Source organism: Haemorhous mexicanus, chromosome 3, assembly GCF_027477595.1.
Source record: "Haemorhous mexicanus isolate bHaeMex1 chromosome 3, bHaeMex1.pri, whole genome shotgun sequence".
In the NCBI taxonomy this organism is placed as follows: domain Eukaryota; kingdom Metazoa; phylum Chordata; class Aves; order Passeriformes; family Fringillidae; genus Haemorhous; species Haemorhous mexicanus.
In genome coordinates, this window is record NC_082343.1 from 55994012 (window position 1) to 56018916 (window position 24905).

Below are 24905 nucleotides of genomic sequence, written 5' to 3' on the forward strand. Positions count from 1 at the left end.
GCTCCGCCCGCGCCCGCGATGCCGCTGGATCCCGCCCGGCTGCGCGGCCGCGGAGGGGAAGGAGGAGGGAAGGCGGCTGCGTGTCCCAGCCCAGCTCCCTTTCCTTCCGGGTTGCCGCCGCCGCCGCCTCCTCCTGCCGTGCCCCGGGCCATGGGGGCGGCTGCCGGCGGGGCCGCCCGTGACGGGGCTATGGCCGCAGCGCCGCTGGACCCTGGGCGCGGGCTGTCCCTGCCCCGCGGGGCTGGGAGCTCCGCGGCATCCCAGGACAAGCTCTTCTTAATCAAAGGTGCAGACAGCCTTCCTCTCCTTCCCTTTCCTCCTCCCCCTGCACGGGTCAGGGACGAGCAGCAGCGTGTGCGGCAGGCCTGAGACGGTCCCCAGCCGTGCCCCCCTTGCCGTAGCCCCAGGTCTTGTTCCTCTCTCCCGCCCCCGGGGAGTAAGTCAGGCGTTTGGGAATGGCCTCGCCGAGGCTTCTGGACACAGCGAGGAAGCCCCTGCAGCGCCGACCGCCTTTCCCCTCGTCCTTGGCAGCGGCGGCGCCGGTCACCCTTCAGCCGCCCTCCCGCGGGACGGGCGCCCAGCGGAGCCGCCTCCTGCGCGGGAGGGAGCTCAGTCCTGAGGGGTCCGCGCTCGGCGCTGCCGGGCCCCAGGGCGCAGGAGCCCTCGGGAGGAGGCGGCTGCTGCGGGCTCCAGGCAGCGCTGCGGATTCCCTAAGGGAAGGAGCCGGTGTCCCGAGCTGGATCCGAGCTGGGAGAACCGCGGCCAGGGCAGAGCCAGAGTGTCCGCAGCCGCACACAGCTGCAGGGCAGCGGGCGCACGGCGGGCTGGCGGCGCTGTGTGGCTTTACGTTTATAGTGTGATTTTTATCCCTAACTCCGGCTGCTCCCGCTGTCTGCTCGGTCTCCCCGCGCCCCCCGGCGGAGCGGAGGCTGGGACTCAGGCGGCCCCGTCCCAGCGCCGCCGGCCGGGACATCCCGGGCAGACCCCTCCAGAAAATGGACCTACCGCCGGCAGTTACTGTGTCTGAAACTGGGGAACTGTTGGGTGCTTGACCTGGAAATGTAAATCTTAGTGGACTGGATAATTTGGCCAAGGTGCGAAGTCTTTGTGCTCCCGGGCAGAGGAGGCACCTTACAGATTTCACTGACGAGTACAGGAAACTTCCTCATCACAGTAATCAGATCAATAACTTTTTTTAATAGTGAGACCTAACTTAACTGTATTTTTGCTTATTTCCTATTCAGACCATTTTAAAATTACCTAACTGGTGTTAGGAATTTTAAGGGGAAACAGGATGGGTATCAATACCTGCAAAGGAAGAATGTGTAATGCCCCTGAAATTTTTAAATTTTAATATGAATCAGGTTGGTTTCTACAGAGCAGTAAGTCTTAATAACAAGCCTTTTTCTTAAAAGTGGGCAGGTATGGCTACATGTGCCTTTGGTGCAAGAGCTAGAAAGGATCAAGGTACCTCAAGTGACTTTTGAAACCCTGAAAGGACTGAAAAGCAAGGGATGCTCTCTTTCTTGGGATAGCTTTTGCTGGTGTAATTTTCTTTCTTTTTTAATGAAAATAATTCAGTTATTTAATTTTATTAAAAAAATTAAATAGAGCATAAAACATAAAGCTGAAGAACAAGTGTTGCTTATGTAATGGTCTTTAGAGGAACTGGTGGTGGCCATTTGAAATCACAAATGATGCAACAAAACCAATTACATTTCCCATTTAGGGAAGGGTGAGGCATCACCACAGAATAAGATGATTTTAGTAGGCTAGCTCTGGAATGAGGGGAATGTCAAAGTACTGCAAAAAAAGCATCCTGGGATTTGAATTTTTGAGTGTGGCTTGAAAATACATACACATGCCATTATTTTCAAAATGCCCTGTTTCATAGAACTAATTCTTTGTCTTGCTATTTTGTCATACTGAGTTAGCACAAAAAAGGTAGACAACTGGGCCTTTCCCTTCAGCATGTGCTAACAGATCTTACATTTTCAGATTTTATTTTCTAAATAGGTTGGTTGTTTTTTTCCTTCCCCTTAAGTAACAAAGTCTTGATTTTTATTTCTTCAACTTTTCTTGGCAGGTGGAATTTTTCTAGGTACTGTTGCTACAGCAGGAATGATAGCAGGTTTTGGCACTACACTTGCAATGACAAAAAAGAAGAACCCAGACTGGTTCAGTAAGGTTTGTTCTTTTAAGCTTTTAAGTTCTTTTAAGTTTTCCAGTACTAATAATGCAGAAAAGAAGAATGCATTGAATGCTTTATAGACATGCTGATATACGTGCAACTTGGCAGAGTTGATGATAAGAGCGCTAGATTTTATTGAATTCAGTACAGGCGTAGGATTAATTTAAAAATCTATTCAGAGTAGGCCCTGCTAAATACTTTAGTACTTGAGATTAGCTGAAATACATAATGCTTACACTGTTTGCTGGAATCATACTTCTGGTTAGTGAAATACAGGTACAGATCTCTCTTAATTCTGTGATGTGAGCACCCTTTAGACATGAGCCTGCATCACCTTGGAGATCCAGTTCACCGTGCAGTCTCATAGTGCTGCAGTGAGTCTGGAAGCGAGGTGACTGCAGTAAGGATGGGAATGAGGAGGCAGAAGGTCTGTAAGCTGTGGAGTAGGTAAGTGGGATCATTTAGTCAAAATTAAAGCTCTCTACTCCCATCTCACTGTGTAAGGGGAAGGATGAGAACGAGTACTGTGAGATCTCATGGCCAAAATGAATCTGAGCTCAGGCAATTACTAACTGGATCCACTTGTGCATTCTGAACAAAAGAGCTGCAAAGCAGAGCTAGCAATTACACCGTGCTGGTGTATTAATTTGAAACACAGCACGTTTAGTTGAAGGATGCTTTTTTCCTCACCAATGCTTTGTTATTGCCAAAAGCATAAAAATAGGCCCTTAAAATTGATCAGTCTCATCTCTACCAAGCTCTTAAAATGCAACATGTATTACAGATGTTCTTAGGGAATTAAGAACTCATAAATTCTTTTTATTTTAATAATGATGATTCAATAACATATCCAGTTAATTCGATGCATATCAAGAGAAAAAAATTCTTCCATTGTAGTTTATATCAGAACCTTCATTTCTGATCACTCATAATCTCCCTTTCTGGTCAAAGAGCATGAGATCTTTCTTTTGCTTTCCTGTTTTCCTCTGTAGACTGTGTCGTAACTCATTCATTGCCTTTACAACATAAGCATGAGTTTCTCTTTTCAAATAGACAAAATAGAAAACTTACTGAGAAGTTATTTCACAAGCTGTGGAAATACATTGCAATAAGGAAGTTGTCTCCTTTTTTGCCATATTTTTTTAACTTCCTTTCTCTTGAGTACTGCATTTTTTCCAGCTTGCATATATTCCTGTGTGTCTGAGCTGTCCTGTTACCAGTGTGAAATTTATCAAGAGTGATATTGCATTGACATCTGAGAATATACATGCTAGAAATGTCATCAAGTGATAACATATCGTTTCGATCTTTGCTGAAAACTGTATTCGCTGCTATTTGTGCAAAGGAATTGCAACAGTTTGCTAGAAAAATCTGTGATTTCATGGGCCTCTTGACTTCAGTACTCCAGAGTGTAGAGATATACTTTTTTGTTAAGGTACTTGTCAGTGAGCAGTTTAAAAAGGAAAGACTAGACTTTGAGAATGGCTTAACTCTATAGAAGCTCTCCGAGGTACCACTGAGGTTTTGCCTTAGCATTCTTACTTAAATTTATAGTTACTTACTGTAAGTAACTTTTAATAATACATCATGTATAATAATAACTGCAGAAGATTTCACCTTTTTTAGATGTTCTATGCCTAAATATGATTTCAGTCCATGTTAAGGTGAGGCCATAGTTTGACAGGTACTTTAAGCCAACATCAGTCAGCACTGGTGTTGAAAGAATTAATTCTACCAGCCCTCAGTTTCTGGCATTTTATTCCTGTTACGGTGAAGCCACCAATACATATGCCATTGGGTTGATGATATGATCCTGGTTAATCAGTGGGGGTTTTTTGTTAAACTTAAATGCTCAGCTACAGCAGCCTCCTTTTGAGAAGTGTCCAGCTTTACCAGCATTTATCCAGGTGTTTAATTTCACAATGGATTAGGTCACACAAAAGAGTGAACACGATGAATACAATCAACCAAAACAGTTGAGCACACTTTATTTTAGCCACTGCTTCCTTTTAGACATGCTCTGCGCACAAAGGGGCAGTTACACAATCAGGGCCTGTGTCTGAATAAAAAAGCAATGATTTTTTTCCTTCTCCCACTTCCTGTTTATATGTTCCAGAGGAAAACAAAACAACAGCAACCAACAAAATGAAAAAAAGCAGCATATATTTGGAAAACAAATTTGTTAATTCTGCCCTGTTTTTTTCTGGCCTGTTTTTGGAAAGACTCAATATTGTTTAAAAGCTCATTTTTTAAATTAAAGAATGTTTTCTTTAAAATACATAAGAGTAGTGATGAGCTAAGAATTTGAACATAGAATAACAGGTTAGTGAATAAAATTCTCTTAAAATTTTTTTTTGTTGGTGTCATCTTTTTCTTCCATGCTACCATTGTCCTTTTAAATTTTTTAGCATTTCATTAATCAACTTTCTTGATGCTCTGAACACCATATCTGATAATCATTTAACCAGCTGTCCTGTTTACAGAAACCCTTATCTGTGTACTTAAGTACCCTGAGGAATCAGCCTGTGACTGAACCCTGTTTGACTGCAGTCAGTAAAACTAGATCAGTTGTTTCCATTTACCACCATTTTTCTGGGACAATCAAGCATTTAAATAGTAGTTGGTTGGGGTTTTTTGCCAGCAATTTTCACAGATAATGACTCCTATTTAAAGATTCTGTGTAGAGGATATTTTTGTCCATTCATTTCCCATCTTCCAAATGGAACCATTTTTTTCTCAGTGTTGTTATATATGGTTAGACTATGGAAGCAGGAAAAATGTCAAAAGTAATCAGCGTTTCTATACTCAGAGCAGTCTCTACTGAAAGAGTTATAATAGTTCATTATCTATGGTAAGGAGATAATAGAACCTGATATTATACCGTGACTAGAGAGCTCTGCTGTTTGTGTGTGTTTGCTTACAGAGCATTGATTTTGTTAACAGCTTCCTCTTTGGGATGTCCAAATTGGAATAAATAAGGGTGAAGATACGTTTTGCTTGTGCCCTTTCCAAGTGCATGTTTGTCCTTGGGTTGCTGTGCCTACAGCTGAATCCCAAGGGGGAGTGTCAATGCTGAGGACTGTCTAGGGATCATTTTAACATTTCAATAAATACAAAGCCAAGAGGAGAAAAACTACTTGTGCTATTTGACTGACCATAGTGGTAGACATTAAGTATGTTTAATTGTGTCAAAGAAGAAAGAGAAGCATTTAAAAAGAAGTAAAAAATTTAAAGCTTTTTTAAAGTAAGAATACAAAATATTTCCCCCTCAGTTTTCGTGATGAGAGAAAAAGAACAGTTACTTGGCATGTTTTGGAGAAAAGTTTGTTTGATCCTTTCAAAAGTTAATTTTGCTTTTCAGTATTTTAGATTATAAATGAAATATTTTTTTGTGATTTTATGTGTGCAGTCTCATTTATGTTACCCCTGAACTTGGTTGGTTTTTTTTCCAACATACTCAGTTAAGTAGAACTGTTGAGTTGTGTAAGGACCATAAATACCAATCTTTAACAAGTACCATCTGAAATCTGTGTTTGCATGTGAACAACTGAACAGTGATCCTTCAGAGGGCAAAAAAGTCCTCTGAATGGCAGTTGCCACTGAGCAAGAGACTTCTGTCTGTGTCACTGCTGCTGTGGCTGCAGAGGTTGAAGCTTTGCTCTAACAAATAGGTGCAGTACGGTGGGCACTGTGAGGTGAGAACAGCTGGCTAGCAGGGACTGTGGGGTGCACATGGATTGATGCCACCCAGCAGGTGCCTGGTGCCCCTGGAAGCTGCAGTGTCCATTTATGTCCTGTGTCAGAGGGGTTTCCTTATGGTTGGGACCCCATCATAGCCAAGGCTGCATTCTTGGCCTGAGGTGGCTTTTCCAAGTGACAGCATTTTCAAGGTACTTGTGTTTTCAGGACACGTCTCATGGCAAACTTCTGCGGCAGCAATATCTTAAAGCCACCTACTCTTGTAGGTGTCTTCTAACAAAAATGAGAAGTGTGGAGACCACACAGCATTTTCAGTGTTGTTGCTTGGTGAACCCTGCAGGGGAATGGGTTCAGTTTTTTTTGCTTTTACACAATTTTCCCGAATAGTTTCCAGAACTTCTTCAGAGTTGTAGCCCTCTTAAATTAGTCCCTGGGTCACTGCAATACTTTCTGTGTGCAGATGAAAGCTGCTCGTGTTCTTGCAGGTTCCACAAGTGCAGATAAAGACCTGTAGGCCATTGGTTGCCCCCCATGAAAAAGTACCAAAATCAATGACATGCAGTGATTATGTTCTGATGTCACTGGCATAAAGGCTTGTGGCTGGTTTAGATTCAGTTTTGTATTTTGACTAGTGAGATAACTGAGTGTTGGATTCTCGTGCCCATGGAACAACTGACTGAAAGTCGTCCCCAGCTGGCACTGGCAACAGTGAAGTCTTCCTGGTAGGAAAACACTTCATCCAGCCCCTTTCTTGGCTCTTGAGATGTGCTGGCAGCCATAAAATTTTCTGTGGCCACACTAGTGCAACTGGCAGGTCAGGAAACAATCTAAATCACTAACTTTTTTAGTGTTTATTTTTTTCCAATTATTGTTCACTTTGTCATGAACTTTTTATCTTCGGCTCTAGGGGATTACTGCCACAGCTGCACTACCAGAGAGTGGTTCATCACTGGCCTTACGAGCCCTAGGGTGGGGCTCTCTCTATGCATGGTGTGGAGTTGGATTGCTGAGTTTTGCCATCTGGAAGGCTCTGGGCGTGCACAGTGTGAGTAACAAATATGATCCCCTCAAGTCTATATTTTTCCTTGGGTAATGCAACTTGGGATAGCATCTTTATACTACCTCAGCCTAAGAATTACACCTTCATTCACCACCTGTAGAATGACTAACCAGAATGTGTGCAAACAGGGAAGGTGTTCTTACATCTGCAAAAAATGGCATTCTGTGGGAGGAGACAGTTTAGGGGGAGGAACAGTTTTGTCCTGCTGTTTATTTGCACAGATGTTTCAGATACCTCACAGAAGAGCCAGTGTTCTAATTTAGAGGCTAAAATAGTTGCTGCTAACTTTGCTTATTGAACTGAAGGCTACCCCCCTGAATCCTATTTTTAGAGCAATACATTTATTTGTCCAAATTCTATTTTTTGCATCAGGGCACAGAGGATGTAGAAAAACTGAAAGGAAGCCAGCTTGCTTTCTAGAAGCGGCAAGGGACAGAAGATTGGGTATCCTGTGCATTAGAATGGTGGTCCTTGACATGTCACGTCAAGGCAAGGAAGCTCTGGAAGCATTTGTACATCCCAGGATACAAGCTATGGCAGTCTTCAGTAAATTGATTATGTTCCAGTATTGCAGTGTTGAGTGTGAACACTTAAGTTCATGTCAGCATTTTTGTTTGCCCCTAGTAATGAGCCATGACTTAAAGAGTCCCCTGCAGCTATAAGTTTGGGAGAGCTGTTGGCATCCTCTTTAGCACTAGGAATGAATAGACTTCTTTTATCTTATATGGCAATTATTTATATATTCAGCAAAGCATATATAAGGGAGAAAGATGGTACTTACTATTGTTTTTCAGTATTAAATTGTGAAGGATAGTAAAATTCTGATTTAAGCAGTGCAGGTGTTTCATTAGCAAACAAGGAGGATGCTTCATTTGCATGTAGGAGTACCTCTGCTCCAGCGCTCTCTCAAATCCTTTGCCAGCTCAGTCCCTGGGACTCTGTAGGTGGGATCTTGGTGAATAAAGGACTTGACTTTCACTTGAAGGGTTTGAAGGGGAGTTCCAAGTAAGACTGAATTGTTAAGTGTTTAATGGCTCGAGTCATCTGAAAGAGTAAAGTACGAGAAGCCTCAGTGGAAAATGGGATGTGATGGTTTGGCAGAAGCCACACCAAAAGGAGTAACAGAGCCAGCAGATCTTGATGCAGGACTGGCGTGGCCACGGAGGCCATGGGGCAGTTCTCGTCCTGGCCGGCCTGCAGCACATCGGGGCAGGCCTGGCTGGGCCGGAGAAGGAACAGAGTTGGTCTCTGAGCTTGGTGCAGTGCAGTGCAAGGTGTGCTCGGTGCGTTTTGTGCTTTGAACGCTGCCCACGGCAGCATCGCCCCGCCGTTAAGGCAGTGGGATGTGCAGTCGGTGTCACTGGGCGGGAATGATCCTTGTGCCACGGCCGGGAATGCCTTGTGAGCGGCCCGGCCCGGCCCGGCAGGAAGCGGTGGCGAGCGTCTCCCGCACACCTGAAGGGCAGAACTGAGCCGGGGGGCGCTGCTGCCGCCCACTCCCGGCTGGGTTCCCGGGTTTATGTTCCTGCCCCGTTCCCGGCGGCTTCCCCGGGGCCGGGGCGCGGCCGCTGCCCCGCAGCGACACCCGGTGGCGCCGGCCGGAACTGCAGCGGCCGCGCCGGGGGCCCGGCTCGTCCCTGATCCCGGGACTGCGGCTGTGTCCCACAGCCAGCCGGGCTTTAGGAAGCCGTGCTGCACTGCCCAGCCGTGCTGCCCCCAGCCGCAGCCCAGCAGAGCGGCCTCACTGGCCATCGCTGCCAAAATGCTCCTCATATATATGGGATGCATGTTTCCTGTGAGCGTCAATTATTGATGGGACAGTGAATCGTTGATAAAGTATGTATTACCCTAAGCTTTGTGGCTGTTTAAATTATCTTGCCATTGCTTCCCAAGTCAGAGATTAAATGACAAGAGCAAAGCGGAGTGATGGTTTCTTGATGCGTTGTAATTAATCTGTGTTAGTGGCGCGATTGCTCAGCAGTTTGTGTTGTGGAAGGAAACTGAAACCACAGTTCAGGATGCCTCATCCTTACACCTTCTGAGACAGCCTGTGTTTGTCCTAGAAGCCGGTTCTTGTTTCTTCCAGGCACTAAGGTGATGCACCAGACTTGGTGATTCTAGATTTTTATTTAATCTCTGTGGTTCATTAATTTTTAAAACAGTGCTGTGACAATACCCGCTTCCAGCTCTTAAATGGCCTCATGGTTAAAGGTGGTTCCCTATAGCTTTACAGTCCGCTGCTTTTATGCCAGCATAACCCAGGGGTTGAGAGTAAGTGGCTGATCTTTATGTCTTAGTAAGGAATAGAAAAGATTTTACGCTGTTTCAGGTTAGGTTGTTTACATTCTCTGATTGCAGTTACCACTGTTGTAATCTGGTGACAGGCTGATGAGTAATAAATGCTACTAAATTCCACTCAGACTCCTATTCTGAAATGAAGAAGTGATGGTTCAATGAGAACTTAGTTGGATAATAGTTTAAGTTGTATTTTTCAGTAGCATAAAAGAAATCTTTCTTTAGAATCTAAGAGATGGTGCTTATATACTTTTAATATTGTAATTCTTGGAGAAAATAAGGCATCAGTGATAATCAGACTTTTTTGACTTGCTTCCTGCAATCGCTTAGGAAAATATTTAAATTTGTACCAACTTTGATTATCTCTGAGCATAGAAACTCTTTCTATATTAGTGAGTATTATCGACCAGAAGCACTGGGGCAGTGAAGCATTAGCAGCCTGAGGACCTGATATCTGCAACCATTCCAGAAATTTTCAGACTTTGGACTGACACTGGCCTTGCCCATGCTGACATGGCTTAAATGCCTGTTGGCAGTTGGACTATGTTACATGCACTGCTAGAATGCTTCTTCAGATTTGTGTCACCCTAAGGAACTGCTGGTCATGCATTTTGATATTGTGCAGCAGTTACACAGACTCATGCCCAGGGAACATGGGCAACTGGGAGATTGGCTTCCAAAGAGCACTCCTGATCTGAATCTGGGACTCATCCAGATGTACCTGCAGCCTTCCTCTCTGAGGCACCTTACCATGTGGAAAGACATGTGCCGTGTTAAACTCAAGCTTGAAATAAAATGGAACCATTATTTTCAACAAGTTTATTTGCTATTTAACAACTTCCACATCATGGTGTTATCTTCCATGACATTACCTTACTGGTTTTGAGCTTGCAATGTCCAAACCATATAAGTGACCACTCCTGGTGCAGTGGGATGGCTGTTTGCTGATGCAAAACACAGAAGTATTGAAAGAAATTTTGTAGAAAAAGTTGGGTTTGACCAACTTATAATTTCCAGTTTATTTTAAAATTGAATAGTACTTGAAACATCTCATTTCAACATTCTGCATATGAGCTGTTCAATGAAATTTAAAATTTTCAGTTAAAGAATAAATAGCATTTTGCTCAGTAAAAATTTTTAAAAGTAAAGTATTCAAAATATCTTAAAGCTGCTGTTGTTACAGTTGAACTAAACAAGTATTTTCGTTGAAGTTTCCAAAATTTAACTTTTTAAATTTTATTTACCTATTCTGTTAGTGTTATGATCCACCACATCTTTTTATTACTGGGAAAAATTTTAGTGTCATAGAATCAAAGATTAACTAGGGTTGGAAGAGACCACTGAAGATCATGTAGTCCAATCCCTCTGCCAAGGCAGGGTCACCTACAGCAGGTGACAATTTTCTAGACCTTTTCTAGAACTTTTTAGAAGTTAACTTTGGAGTTGTAAACCTTTCTTTTAAATTAAACTCACAGCTATAGAGTACTTGGCAGATACTAAAACATACCTACTAATGTCTGATGTTCTTTTTTCTTTTTTTTTTTTAAGCTGCCAGCAATTATGAACCTTCTTTTAAAAGCAGAACAATGCCCTCAGCCTTTGTAGACTGAAGTGTACAACAATTAACAAACAAGATAAATCATGCTTTAAAAGCTCTCTTGTTCTTCATGTCCTCAATAAATTAGGTTGCATTTCCTCAAAAATAAAAGCATTCTCTGTCCCATAGGAAAAGGGCTGGGATGATTCATATGCAGGTTTGTGAGATTCTGATTGTTGCTGTTCTGTTGAAAGCTGGAAAAATAGTTAGAAGAATTGCTTAGCAATTTGTGACTAATATACTTATAAAATATTAGTTTATCACTTTTATGATGTCTCCTAATGAAATATCCTGTTTTTCATTGATCTTAACCTTTAAAATATTAAGACTCTAAAACAATTGCTTGGCCATAAAGAGACATCTAAAACAATTAAAAGCAATGCAGAGAATATGTGCTCGTTGTGGCTTTGATGGTAAGAACATTTCCTAAGTAAACTGCTTTTCTCCATTAAAAAAAATCTAACCTCTGAATCACCATTTTAAGCATAAAAATAGCATCCCCCTGGTTTTGTCGAGAGATATTTGTTATAATTTGTGAAGGTATAGTCATAGGCTCAGTATAAATGCAAAGTAGCATTGGCTTTAAGGATGGATTAATGTAAAGCAGAAGATGAGAGAATGGAGACATAGTCTTCATATATGGCATCTGTAAATTGTACTAAGATTTATGAATCCCAGTGTAGGCATATTGCAGTGGCTGAAATTTTTACTCTATTTCATAAATGAGTAAATGTTGCTTTAAAAGCACCATATCCCCTGAAATAATTAGAGTAATCCTGGAGAAATTCCTAAATATTTTGTTGTTAGTTTTTAATTATTGTTGTATTTAATCATCACAAAAGTATTATTTATGAAATTTCTATTCTTTATCATGGTGGTGTGTGATAGCATAATAGAAACTTACCTTTTCCTTGCTATTTCATGATCGCATATTTCTATATAAATCAAATCTGCCATTTTTTAAATGCTCTTTTATTTCCTCAATGCTAATTTAAACTCAAGCTCTTAGAAAGAAGATGGAGTACTAGTACAAGTTAGCACTTCCTCCTCCTGTTTGTAATACATTTTTCTCTACTGCTTATATTGCCTAATTGGTTTGGAGAAGACTGGCCTCCACACGTATGTACTGCTAGTACTTTATTCAAGAAGGAAAAAAAATGAAACCAGTGAACTTTACTTGATAAGGCAGAATGCTTATTCAAGGATTAAGATAATAATTTTTGTACTGGAAAGCCACAGTCTGCTTTCCTGAATAGGGACAGCTGTAAGAGAATGTTTCAGGGCTGTGACTGTAGCTGTCTTGAGGAGTTTTGCTGTTGGCTGCCACCAGCCCTTTGGGAAGCCTGTGGTCTGAAATGCCTCTGTGCCACCCTACATGGATGAGTGGGTTGATCCCTGTCTTGGCCATGTGTAACTGCAAACTGAGTATGTACAGGTAGACTCTGAATCCAGGCTTCTCTGACAGGTGTGAGTTAGTCGAGCTATATCTTGTTCCATGGCATCATCCTGTGTGTTGTGTGGTGCAAGGCCATGCTTGCCAGACCCTTGCTGCTCTGCTTGCCTGGGGGCATCTGGCTGTCCCTGCCTGCCTCTGGGTGTCACACTGCCTCTCACAGCTTCCTGCATGGAATTCAGCCCCCATCAAGGTGATGAAGCTGAAGCCTCATTGAAGAGTTTCAGGTTTCTGCTGGCCCTTTCCCCTGCCTTGAATCTCACTTGTGGATGGTATATATAATCTCACTTGTGAATGGTATATAATTATAATAGAATTCCTGGACATATCAAGGAAAAAAAATTACTCAGGTTGCTCAACAGACAATCCATATTTTTGAATTTAATTCAGAAATACAAATTACAGCACAGAAGAGTTTATAGGGTTGAGTCACTCATTCTGAGATTTTGGGTCCATTAACCATCTAGCTTTATAAATTTGGATATTTAACTACTTTAAAATTATTTCAAGACTAATTTTTCAAATTGCCTAGGGTGACTAAGGGGCAATGACTGATACACCATAATAGACTAATCATGTGGATGTCCTTTCCAGGCACCCAGATTTGAAAGTAAGATTCTGCAGAAATAAATGGCACATTCTTCAGTTATAGCCACACTCCATTTTTCTGCATGGCACAAAAGCCTTTACTTTAACATACTGTATACTACAAAAATTTAAGTCCTTCACATTTATTTCAGAAGTATCAACATGGGAATGTATAAAAGTGAAAAGAATACTCCTGTATTTCTGAACCTAAGGAAATTCCTTCTTTTTTTCTGAATCCAGTTTACAAAATTACTGTCACTCTGAATAAAAGAATTGACATAATTAGCTAACCATGTCCTTTTTTTTTTTTTTTCCTAGAATTTAAAATAATCTAGTTTTAACCCAGAACAGTTTTACTTTCTTTAAGCTTTTTTACTGGACTAGCATCTTCTTCCCACTTTGGGATTAAGTCACATTTGCACAGAAATGAAACCAAAGGGATGCTAGTAAAACATTTTTGTGGTGTAGATCAGCTCTCTTCCCATTTATGAATGAGCAACATCTGCACTCATAGAAAAGTAATGTGAGGAAAGTATTTAATGTCTTTTATCTCTTCATGTGACCCAATAATTGGAAAAGAGGCAGCCTGACCCCTATGACTTCTCAGTTCTCTGTAGTTCACCAGTAATTCAAGACAGAATATGGAGTAGCTGTAGGAGGCTACTACATACTGAAAATTGTTTGGGAATTGTGGCAGCTTCGCTCTAAACAATGATGGTCCTCTTCCTCTCTCCCTGTAAAGTTCACTTAGGTTATTTTCATGTTGGTTTTCTTTTAAAAAGCACAGGATATGTTTTACTATACACAGGATTTATAGAGAGAAATTTGTGGGAAAATATGTTTGTGTGTTTAATTTTGGGCACTGTAAATAGCCCTCTGATTTCACAGAGGGTGCTCAACACTGCACAAGGTTAGCCCTGTGTGTAAGCCTCCATGAGACGGGGCCAGTATGAGCTCCTGACTTCTCTAGATGGTTTAACACAATTCTGCTGCTCCTTTTCTCTGTGTAAGCCTAAAGTGCTGGAATTAGCAAATAGGTGCTGAACAGGGTACTGTGAGAGTACATGGAAAATATTAGGTTGTTTACTGCCAGGATTGACACTCTCAGGGCCATTTTCATAGACTTGGCATTCTGCATAATCCAGACGTTCATGATGCCTTTTCCAGCGAAGTGCAAGATGTAGGAATGTGAACCAGAGCTCTATTTTCCATGTTACTCCAGAACTAGCACAGAGTGACTCTCAGTGAGTGCCCCATTTTACACTGAGAGAAGGACAATCACCTTGAGCCACCAAGCTGGCTGCTCTGCTCCTCCAGTCCTGCAAGGGCTCAGCATTTGTCATTTTCTACAAATAACTTGCTATTTCTGTCTGTGGCCCTTGGTAATCATTTGCTAACAAGGGCAACAGCAATCATTTTAAGATTTGGAAAAAGGTGGCAAGAGCAATCCTCACTGATGCTTTTAAATCCAGGGCAGCCTGCCTCATCTTCGTGCCTTGTGAAATGGATGGTGGCTGAGGAGAACTGAGGGCATGAACATACTGCATTCTGCTGCCACTTGATATTCCAGTTCAGGGCATCTAACCTCATTTCACTTGGAAGCTAATGTAAGCACTTCTTACTGATACGAGTACTAAAATAGGAAACTAATAATTCCTGGAATCTGCGTTGGCCTATTATGAATGTCAGACATTAAAGAGAACATTTCTTCCTAAAACTTTCATTCTAGGAATCAAATAGACTCTTTTAGCCCCTCTTCCATTCATTTTAATATGAACGGCCATGTAAGTGCTCTCAGTAATAGTGCTATCCCAATTTTTGTGTGACATTCTGTCAACGATGTGCATTAAAAAGAGATTATTAAATGGAAGATGCTTTTAGGTCCCCATATTTTTGCCATCTGAGGCAGGATCATTAGGTTAAGATAAGAAAATAACAGTGATCTGTAGCTATTACAGATTATTTAATGCAGTAAGGTAGATGATACCCTTTTAGAAAGAAGCCTGACAGAGGTAGAACAGTTACTGTAATTTATGTGGCGAGAAAAAACAGCGTAAAGCTCTGTAATATCTGTGACAAAAAAATAAAATTCACTTGAGTGAAATTCACTTCAGAGAGTCGCCTGCAGGAATGGAGCATGCTGGAATGTTAAGAAATGTGTTACAAATTGTTCATGTACCACTAGGATCAGGAGCAGCAGTTGAGAGTGGCCTATGGAACTGAAGACAGCAGGGAGAGGTAAAATACATTCAGCTTTTAGTGCTTGGTTTACTGCGCTATTAATTGAAGACATTATCACAGTTGAACTGAGTACCCCAGTGCCAGTGTGGCTGCCAATAATAAAGAGGCAGCCATTGCAGTGAGTTATGCAAAACATGCCAGTGCTTAGTACGTAGCACATTTGCTCTTGTAATTAAATCAAAGCCTTTTGATTTGAGTATTGTGGAATCTGGAGGAAATACAGGAGGAGATTTCTGGGAGGGGAGGGAAGAGACCTCTTGTGTTGCACATCTGCTGAAAAGAAAAGGCAGGACAAGGCAGAGATTCCTAATTGCAGCATTTTCCTCATCAAGAAGTGTGTTTGTCCCAAGAATTAAAGCAAGTAAGGACAAGGTCCCAATTCTCACACTTCAAGTGTTCAGTATTAGTAGAACATAAAGCTGATTAATCATCTTCACAAGAAGCTCGCCACACTGCCGGAGGACTGGGCACTGGTAAGCCCAGTTTGTTGAAGGATTAACTTGAATGTTTAGCGGACAAATTTTACTTTCAGTGCAAGGATACTTTGAAGTTGCAATGGGCCTAGTAATACAGTTTCAACTAAATGCAAGCAAGAACAACCTGGAAGCCAGTGTGAGGTACTTTGGAGGCCAAATTTAGTCCTTGTTATAAAAATATATTAAATAGAGTTTGATCAGTCAAGGCCCAGGAGACTGAATTCCATGTCTCTGACTGAAAGTGTCAGAATCATTTAGACTGGAAAAGACCTCTAAGATCATAAAGTTTGTCCATTAAGAAGCTACAGCCTAAAATGGGATATTAGAATGGTTTGTAAGCAGGCACATATTGTCAGTGGAAGAGAAGGGACAGGAACTTAGGGATGTGATTTTCATGGTTATATATGTGGGTATTCACCAGTTCTGTGACATCAGAGATTAGTTCTCTTTGAAAGCTTTCTTCATGATTTAAGATAAGTGAGTTTTAGAGGAGTGCTGAGTTCAGGGAAGACAATGACTGGGATTTGGAAGTGCATTTGGGAGAGCACTCAGCACAAGTGTGGAAATAAAGGAAGAAACTCAAAAGCTGATGTTATTAGTGGAACAGGAAAGAAAGGGGAAGGTACCTTAGATGTCCAGATCAAAGCCCCAGTGAATCATTGGACTGCACTTTCTGACTGGGATGAGAGGGGGGAAATAGGAGTCCGTGACTGGTACTAATTAAGTTGCTTAATGTCTTACTAGTGAGAACTCAAAAACTGTTGTGGAGAGAAGTAATCAGGTGCAGTATGTTTTAAGGGCTATAAAAATGAAAACTTCTAGTAAGAGTTAGTAGCTGTGACATTTGTCCCAGGATGAAATTGGCCCCCTTTTAGACATACTGTGAAGTCAGGTATTAATGAGGCCTGTGCCAGTCACTGCAGATAATGTCCTTCCTAAAGAGCTGGCAGCCTTCTGAAGTGTTACCCTGAGAACACAATGCACAGTAGTGATCAGCTTGGCATTACGATTTATTGAGATAGATCAATGTCCAGGAATCACAAAGGAGGCAAATATGTGGAAAAACATAAACATGGTCAAAGTTGTGAATCACAATGAAGCTATTTTTGTGCAGAGCAGACTTGTGGAAAAGGGCAGGTGGGAGAGGACGTGGCAAATGAGACATTGAGTCTGGCATCACTTTCAAAGTGGCTTTACAAATAAACATCAAAGTCTGAGAAGACAAGGCTGAGGAAATTTCTCAGGCAGTCTTAAAGCAAAAGAAAGACATTAAATATTTCAGATCTGATCCATGTGTTTAGGAAAAATTGCTTTTCCAGGAAATTAGTTGCTTTTACCTGCAGAACATAAATTAATGTTCTGAAGGGACAGAAATCTATCTAATGTTCTTAAATCTGCAGCTGCTGGCAGTGTTTCAGTGCTGTCTAAATAAATACCTTTTTTTTTCTTTCAGAACCGAGTTGTAGTGTTTTATTTCCCAGACAAGATTGCTTTTTGCATTCAAGAGTTAGGGTTTGGCATGTTAATAATTATGAGGTGGTTGTCAGAGTGGAATCACTGCAGATTTCTGAGTTGCTCCACCCATCATCTTATTTTTGGAGGCTTTATACATTTACCTTTAGTTTCCCTTTGGTTTTGTGCATCTTCAGTGTGGTAACAGAGGTGTCTTCTAGAGCTTACGACTGCATCATTTAAATTTATCACTAAGAGAAATTTAAGTCTGGGTTTAGAAGCAGCCGGAAAATCCACAGTGCACCAGATCATTGGCTTGTGCTGAATATTTTGTCTTTGGTTATATCAACAGAGCTACAGCATTTTACATCAGTTTAGTATTTGACCATTCCTGTGTTCCAAGCACACAGCTAATACTTAGAATGAGATGAAAGAGTAGAAGAGTTGAGTCACTCTTCAGGAAGCAAAAAATGTTAAGTAAATTGAATGCTTTCTGCCCATCAGTGAGCTGGGATAACTTAATTACATCAGACTGGAAAAAACAGCTAAGCCAAAGCTCCTAAAACATTTCCTACTGTAAATAGTTGTATTGAATTGGCAGCAATTGTTTAATGTAATTTGGCCTGTTCCTCTACGTCAGCTCTGATACTGGTGTTTATTATTCTTGGAAACATTAGCTGTCTATGAGAGCTTCTCAGTTTTAAATGAGAAGCAAAAATGTTAGTTTAGGAACAATTGTGGGTGATGGCCAAGATTTTTAAAAAACAAGAAGGAATAGTTAATCACAACAACTATCTGATCAGAATGAAATATAAAATAGAGAGTGAATTAGTTTTACTTAGGAACAAAAGCAAAAAGGATAATTTGGCTCTGAATTTTCCTCCTACTTTATATAACATATATTTTTATTAGATTAACAGTACCCAGGCATTATTACACAAAAACTAGGGTTCTGAAATGCTTTCATCCATCATAGTTAGTTACTGCCTTACTAAAGGACTGGTAATTTATTTGTGAATGGTTTCATTATTTGTATCAGCTGTAACTTAAATAATTGTATTCCAGTAGCATGTCTGCAAAGAAGTACCAATTCTTTGTCAGAATTATTCATACACAGAAGGACTTGAAGAGAAAACAACCCAGAGGTATTTGTATAAATTCTGATGACCTATAACACACAGAATGTAGGCATGTGAGAGTAGATGCCTGTATGGCTGTTTGGAATATCTAGATTTCCTGGAACCTCTCTGTGGGACATACTGCCTGAGACTGCATTTGCTCTTCAAGAGGTCATTGCATCCAGTGCTTGAATACCACATCTGTCTTCTCTGTGTGAATGTCATAGATTCTGTCATAGAGCTTCCTAAAAATAGCAGTCCAAAACTTCCCCTTGTACATCCTGCTGCTTGTGTAACAGGATTTTCACTGTTCTGGTTTTCCATGTCTATCCTTTAAAAATATATTTTGTATAAAAATGCATGTAAAACTCCTGGAAGAAAGAAGCTCACTGAGTCTAACTATTCTGACAGAAGTGATTTTTATTTAAATGAATGTTTGGTTTTGGTATTCCAGGACTATTGAATCACATATTGGTGATAAAGTTCTTAGCATAAATATAAATTATAAATATCATATATCTATCTTTATCTATATCTATATAATATGGAAATACTTCCTCTTCCACAGCATTTTAACAGCAGTGAAAGAAAAGCTTTGTACCATATATTGTTATGAATCTTACTTTCTTTCCTGCTGTTCTGTACACTTGGATGGACTGTTTTGTCACCTTTATCCACATGGTGGGATAAACCTAAGTTGTCAGAGCTGAACAGCATTTTTCTTTAGCCCTTGTTTTAAAATCCTTGAACAGACTACTGGACCTTTTATCCATTGCAAGTGTAGAAAAAGGCACTGCAGTCAAAATAGGGGCACATTCTATGGAGGTAATTTTCCTTCAAACAAAAATATTTTAAGAGTGTGTGTGTGTGTGTGTAATGATTCATGTAACAGCAGTGGATCATTTGGGCAAGCACTCCAAATCAGGCACCCCAGTGGGGTGCATTAGAAGGGGTGATTGTTGTGGGTCCCTTAATGCTTTTTTTTCACTTTGTTAATTGAACTAACATAATCAGGGGGAAAGTCCTGGTTTTCTATTAGTTTAAAAGCTTTTTACTTATTCTTTACCTCACACACATTGTTTTGTGAGGTTCATGGTGCTACTTTATTTGTTCCTTAGTAGCAGTTAACTGATTTTATTTTTAAATCTCTTTTATAGATGAAAGAATTCCAAAGCAAGATGCAGTCAATCTTTCCAGCAATTCCTAAAAATAGTGAGTCCAGTGTTGAATGGGAAAACTTACTTAAATCCAAGTGAAAGACTCCGAGCCATTTGGAGATGTCTCTTCCAGCAAGAACAGGAGTGGAAGTAGCAGAAGTGTCCCCTCTGGAAAAACAAAGAAGACTCAGACTGAGCAAGTTACTGACTTGAGTGCACTGAACCTGGGAATGCCAGTTGACATCCAGGAGGAAGAGATTTCAAACCAAACCAAACCAAACCAAACCAGTTTATACTGTACTTTTCAGCATGTTTGGTATAGTTGATTCATGAGAAAATGAACCCTCCAAGATAAGTTGGATTCATCTGGAAAAAAGACTTTTTCAAAGACTTAGAGAATAAACTAATCTTGATTAGTAAATATGTGAATATAATCCCAGTAAACTCCTGTCCCATCCTGCATTTCAAGAAGAATTTTATGAAATTTCTCTAGGAAACATGAACACTACTTTCAGTGACTTGTCCTATTAGGAATATAACCATCGAGTCAATCATAACAGATCTCTTGCTGAGCCTGAGGATAAAGCATATAGTACACTCTTCAAAAATAAAGGACATATTTGAATTTGCAACAGAGAAAGTATCTAAATCATTTTTATATGTCTGAAGAGTAGGTTTAAAACCCAATATGCAAGTCATGACCTATGAGCTCCTCTGCAGAACATCAGGAGAGATCTCTACAAAGTTCACTCTTTTCTCATATTAACTTTTTAAAATTGGATCCCACAATAATTAATCTGATCGTGTGTATAAAAGTCTCAGCTATATTTGTGTATCAATTGAGATTGTAAGTGAAAAAGGTATAAAACAGTGAGACACCCAGTCAGTCCTACGCAAATGTTTTCAGCCAAGTGTATGGGCAGAACTAATTTTGTGTCTCCCAGTCATTTCTGTGGCTCTTCTACCAGGAGAAGCAATGTGACATTTTCCACACTGCAGCAGCCTCATGAAGCGTGGGTGTAAACTAGAAAGAGTAATGTCTTACTCAAATGTATTTGCAGAACTGAAGATATGTAAAACTGCAGAAATAAAAAAAAAGTGCTATCAGTGAACTGTCCTTTGTTGCTCAGTTACCAGATTTTCTTATTAATTGCATGAAGTCCAGTTAGTCAGTTGTCAGATTTAATAAAGTCCTTTTAAAACTTGTCTTTTGTGATTTAAGTCTTTATATTCCTGGGAAAGAATATAAAAAAGCTTTAAATGTCAGATGAATAATAGAGAAGTATAGCTTTCCTATGAAACATGACACTAAAAGAATACCTTTAAAACAATTAAAGTGTAATAGTTGACGTCTTTTCCAGAGCTTGATGCTTGTAATTCAATATCAAATATATTGTGGTGAATACTGCCGTCATACACACATGAAAAGTGGTGCTATTTTTATATTTTTGTTAGTTTCATGTGAGTGGTGATCCCTGTTTTGCCTACATTTAAGCATATTAGTGCTGACTTACCAAGTTTAACAAGCAGCTGTGTCATTATAGCTGGTCAGACACTGAAGTGAACTAAATAAATGCAAATCACATGATGTCCTTAGGATTACTTTTAGTTTCTAAGGTGGGATTTGGGTCATCTTTATCTGGGTTAAATAGCTCACCTAAATCATTTAAAGTGCCTTGCATATTCAATGGAGAAATGGCTTGCTCTGTACTGAAGTGAATGGCTGTCCCTGGAATTGTACAAAGTGTGGGATCTGTGCTGCCTGCTGGCTGCCTTTGCAGAGAGCTGTCCTACCCTTGCTTACCCCCATCAGCACAGTGACTGCATGTGGACACAGTTAGGAGAAACTCAGAAGGAATATGAGTGGTCCTCTAGACTATAAAACTCTGAGGGTTAGGCAGGTGTGAGTCTTGGCACAAGAGAGCTGTTCCTTCTGGAAATGGTTTGCCATTGGATTACTGTAACTGTATTATTTAAAAAAATAAATCCATATGACAGATCAGATGAATTAAATCTGGGGGTACCCAGTAACAAGGGCATACCAGATGATGCTCTTCAAAAAATGCTAACGGTGAAATACACAGAAAAATCTTTAATACAGAATCACACTTACAGGGCAAGTACAGACTGATGACATAAATCCAAGTTGAAGTATAAGGCTGAACGTTAAACGTCTTTCAAAGAGAGAGGAATTAGTAGATCATCATATTCCAAACTTTATTCTGTGCTTTTGGCTGGAAGTGGATTTTCTCTAGATAAGGGTTTGTGTAGAAGAGCGCAAGCATAAATCAAGTCTCAGTTGACATGAAAAACATGGGAGATCTTGGGTATTTGTTACTGCACTGTGCAGCTCTCTTCACTCGGTGAACATTCTGCTGGTTTTGTCATGGGTCATTTTTTTCTTTCTATGAAACTAATTGTCAAAGAGTTACAACAAAAGGTTGAACAAATAGAGGGAAAAGTACTTAGTATACCAATAGCTGCTAGATACCATAGTGTATGTAGTTATTGAAACTGAGCAAATAAAAGTAGGCAAAAAACAATAGACAGAAAATAGTCATTAAAAAAAGACCTAGCAATTTTCAAAAGTTAAATACTAGAAGTAGATACTGATGCAAAAAAAGTTAGTAGGTCAGTGATCCCCCTAATTGCTTACTTTTATTTAAAAATGGCTTACTCTCGGGGAAATGTAAGAATGAAACAGAAGTTTATTTTCATCATCAACTTCTCCTGTGCAAAAAGTTACACTTAAGTAAGGTGATGTTTGCAACACTGATACTCAGAGTGGACGATGTAGAATAGCCACAGTGAGTTCAAATTTTTTCAAGTTACTCTTCAGCCGGTCTCTGTTTCATTTCCCCTGATTTTTCTCAACTTTCTGGTCACATTTAGTTATAGGAATAACAGAGGGCATGTATGTTCTTAAAATTAGCCTGTAGGCTAATGCTTAAAAATCCATGAGCTTCCTCCATACATTTCTCCTGTGTTACTTAGAAGCAAAAAGAAAAATAGGAAAACAGTGATGAGAAAAGAACAGGAGCCTGCCCATCTCTGCAGTGCTCGTGATTACAGAGGGAGCTCCCGTAGTGCCATCAGCCCCAAAGTCACTAACAGTGTATTTGCTCTAGAAGATAGCAAATTAAAACAAACTGGGAATGTTTGTTTATACTGGTCCACTGCTCATTCTGGCAAAAAAATCTCAGGGGCTTTTGCTGTGATTTTTGTCACCTATGGCATCTGCTGACTTAAAGCAGGCCCCTAAGAGCTCATTTTTTCAGAAAATTCAGGTCACCTAACATGCACGCAGAACGGAGTAGCCTTCAATATTTAGGCTGTCAGTCAAAACTCTCCAGAGAGTTTAATGCCTGAAATGCAATTAAGGATGAAGAGCTGAATCAACACTGTGAGAATCTGGGCTGGTGGTTGAAGAATTTCTAGATGTTTCAAACCTGATAGGCCAGAAAACAATTCCATCTGGGCAAATGGCCTGTTTTAGCAATCGGGATTAAGCTGACAGAAGTTTTCTGTAATTTGTCTATTTCTTCCATAGTGTGGACATATTGTTAAATTAGTTAATTGGAAGAAAAAGTGTTTAACAGCTAATGTGATCCTTTATGTGGCATGCCATCTGTGTATTGTGTGCTGAATGTCACTGGCTGTGAGAGAGAGGTAATCATAAAGAATTTCAGCCTTGTCTTCTTTACTGTCATTATCTTGGGCAAGTATGATAAATAATCATATTTATGTTCTGGAGCATATACAATTTAAATCAACCTATTAGCCAGGAAGACATTCTTCACAGACTTTGGAAGGCATAAGAAAGATATCATCTCACCATACGCAATCCATTTCATGGGTGCTGAGCACTAGAAACTTAGAATGGAGTGAACAAGCTATTTTTCCTTTCACATTTAAATAAAGCTATTTGCAGAGACTTTATTCAGGCATATTTGGGGGCTAATCCTGAGGTTCTGGAAGGGAAAAATCAGATTTTTTAGTCTGTTACGTAGATAGTTTAAGAAATTTTTAATTCTCCATGTCCCAAAATCATAAATTTTATTTAATTGGACAACTCTTTCTGTGAAAGACTTTTTGCTATTAATTGGAGCTTTACGAGAATCTGTTCAGTTATTCATCAGTCTGACAACTGTGGATCCTGCTCTCCTTCCAATCTGAGGTGTTACTCTGATCAGCAGCAGAGCAGGGAACAGGTAGCTGACAATGAGCAATTTGGGTATGGGTGCAGCTCTTGCCGTGTGACCGCTGGCTCTCACTGGCTCACCTGCACTCACCTGCCAGTGCAAGGCTTTCCTCTCCCGAGGATGGAGGTGCAGCACTCACTCACTCACTCACTCACTCACTCACTCACTCACTCACTCACTCACTCACTCCAAAGAGTTTGAGCAGTTGCCCATTGCTCTGCAGCACAGCCCACTTGGCTGCAGGAAAGCTTCCCAGACCAAAACTCTGTTGCCATATGTATGGTTTAGGAACGTGCAGGGACAGCGTCTGCCTCATTAGCTCCTGCTGAAGCTGTTTCATTGAATGTAAATAACACAATAGTTATTACATTGGAGAGAAAGAGGAAAAAACCTGAGGAGCTGAGACTGACAATTTTGTGGTCAAGCTATTCATTTGGGATAGGAAAGGGTAAAGTTCAAGAATATCTAACATAAAGGGGGAACAGTTTTGACAGTGTGTCAGATATGCCCCAGGATAGCCTCCTGGGACATGAAGACCTATTTCAAATTCAATGCTTTCTGCTTTACTCTTCCTTTAAAAAAATCCCCAAAAACCAACTCAGAATGGGAACATTTACTTTCATGGTTGGTTGGATTTTTCCAGTAGAAAAACATTTTCTGTATTCTTCCTTAGAAGAAACATTTTCACCACAAGACTGAACTTACTTTTATCATGCACCACTGGACTTGATTTGCATTTGTCTTTTCTGTAAGGCCTCTGGAGCTCTTGCAAGTAATAGCAACTGATTAAACTCTATTCCTCATTCCTATCCTTCCCCTTGGCTGTCGGACTATGACTTTAAATTGATAAAATGTACTGGACAGGTTATTGTTCTCGACTCTGCTTGGCTACGCTGCTTATTTATTATTTGGTACGACTTATCTCAAGAGTACTGTGGAGATGATTTGCAGAAAGTCTGGGATTCACTCATATATCTGGGCCTGGTTCATTGCTTTCATACTCTGTTGTTCTACAGAGACATATGTAGATCCATACCAGTTCTTTATTACTTTCCCTTCTCCTTTAATTTAGGTCCTTTTTTTTTTTCTTTAAAAGGAATGAAGAAAAAAGAGAAATGGTTTTAGATGTGGGGATTTTAGATACTCGCAGTAAGAGCTTTATTGATAATAGAAAAACAGACAATACTGACAAGTACTTTTTTGCAGCCCTTTAGAGGAGAAGGATTTTCAGATTGGGCACACAGGGTTATCTGCCTTTAAAAAAAATTGCCTTACTACATTAGGTATTTGTATTTGTCTTTGTATAATGTCTTGGTATGTCCTGTGGGACCACAGTGTGGCTCTGTTATGGAAATCTGTCCTTATGGGTCACAAGT

The 24905-nt window shown here is 40.3% G+C and overlaps 1 protein-coding gene across 1 annotated transcript; it reads left to right on the plus strand.

Annotated features, from left to right (window-relative positions):
- Window positions 1-18: 18 nt before the first annotated feature.
- On the plus strand, window positions 19-20533 carry TMEM242 (transmembrane protein 242). Its single transcript, XM_059841922.1, has 4 exons — window positions 19-286; window positions 2087-2187; window positions 6798-6935; window positions 19328-20533. The coding sequence occupies exons 1-4, from the start codon at window positions 19-21 to the stop codon at window positions 19424-19426; spliced, it is 606 nt and encodes a 201-aa protein (XP_059697905.1). The 3' UTR covers window positions 19427-20533.
- The last annotated feature ends 4372 nt before the right edge of the window (window positions 20534-24905 follow it).

Bases quoted from the DNA above. Each gene is read 5' to 3' on its own strand.
- TMEM242 (XM_059841922.1), top strand. From the start codon at position 19: ATGCCGCTGGATCCCGCCCGGCTGCGCGGCCGCGGAGGGGAAGGAGGA. The intron at 287-2,086 runs GTGCAGACAGCC...TTTTCTTGGCAG, and splicing joins CAAGCTCTTCTTAATCAAAG to GTGGAATTTTTCTAGGTACT. The intron at 2,188-6,797 runs GTTTGTTCTTTT...CTTCGGCTCTAG, and splicing joins ACCCAGACTGGTTCAGTAAG to GGGATTACTGCCACAGCTGC.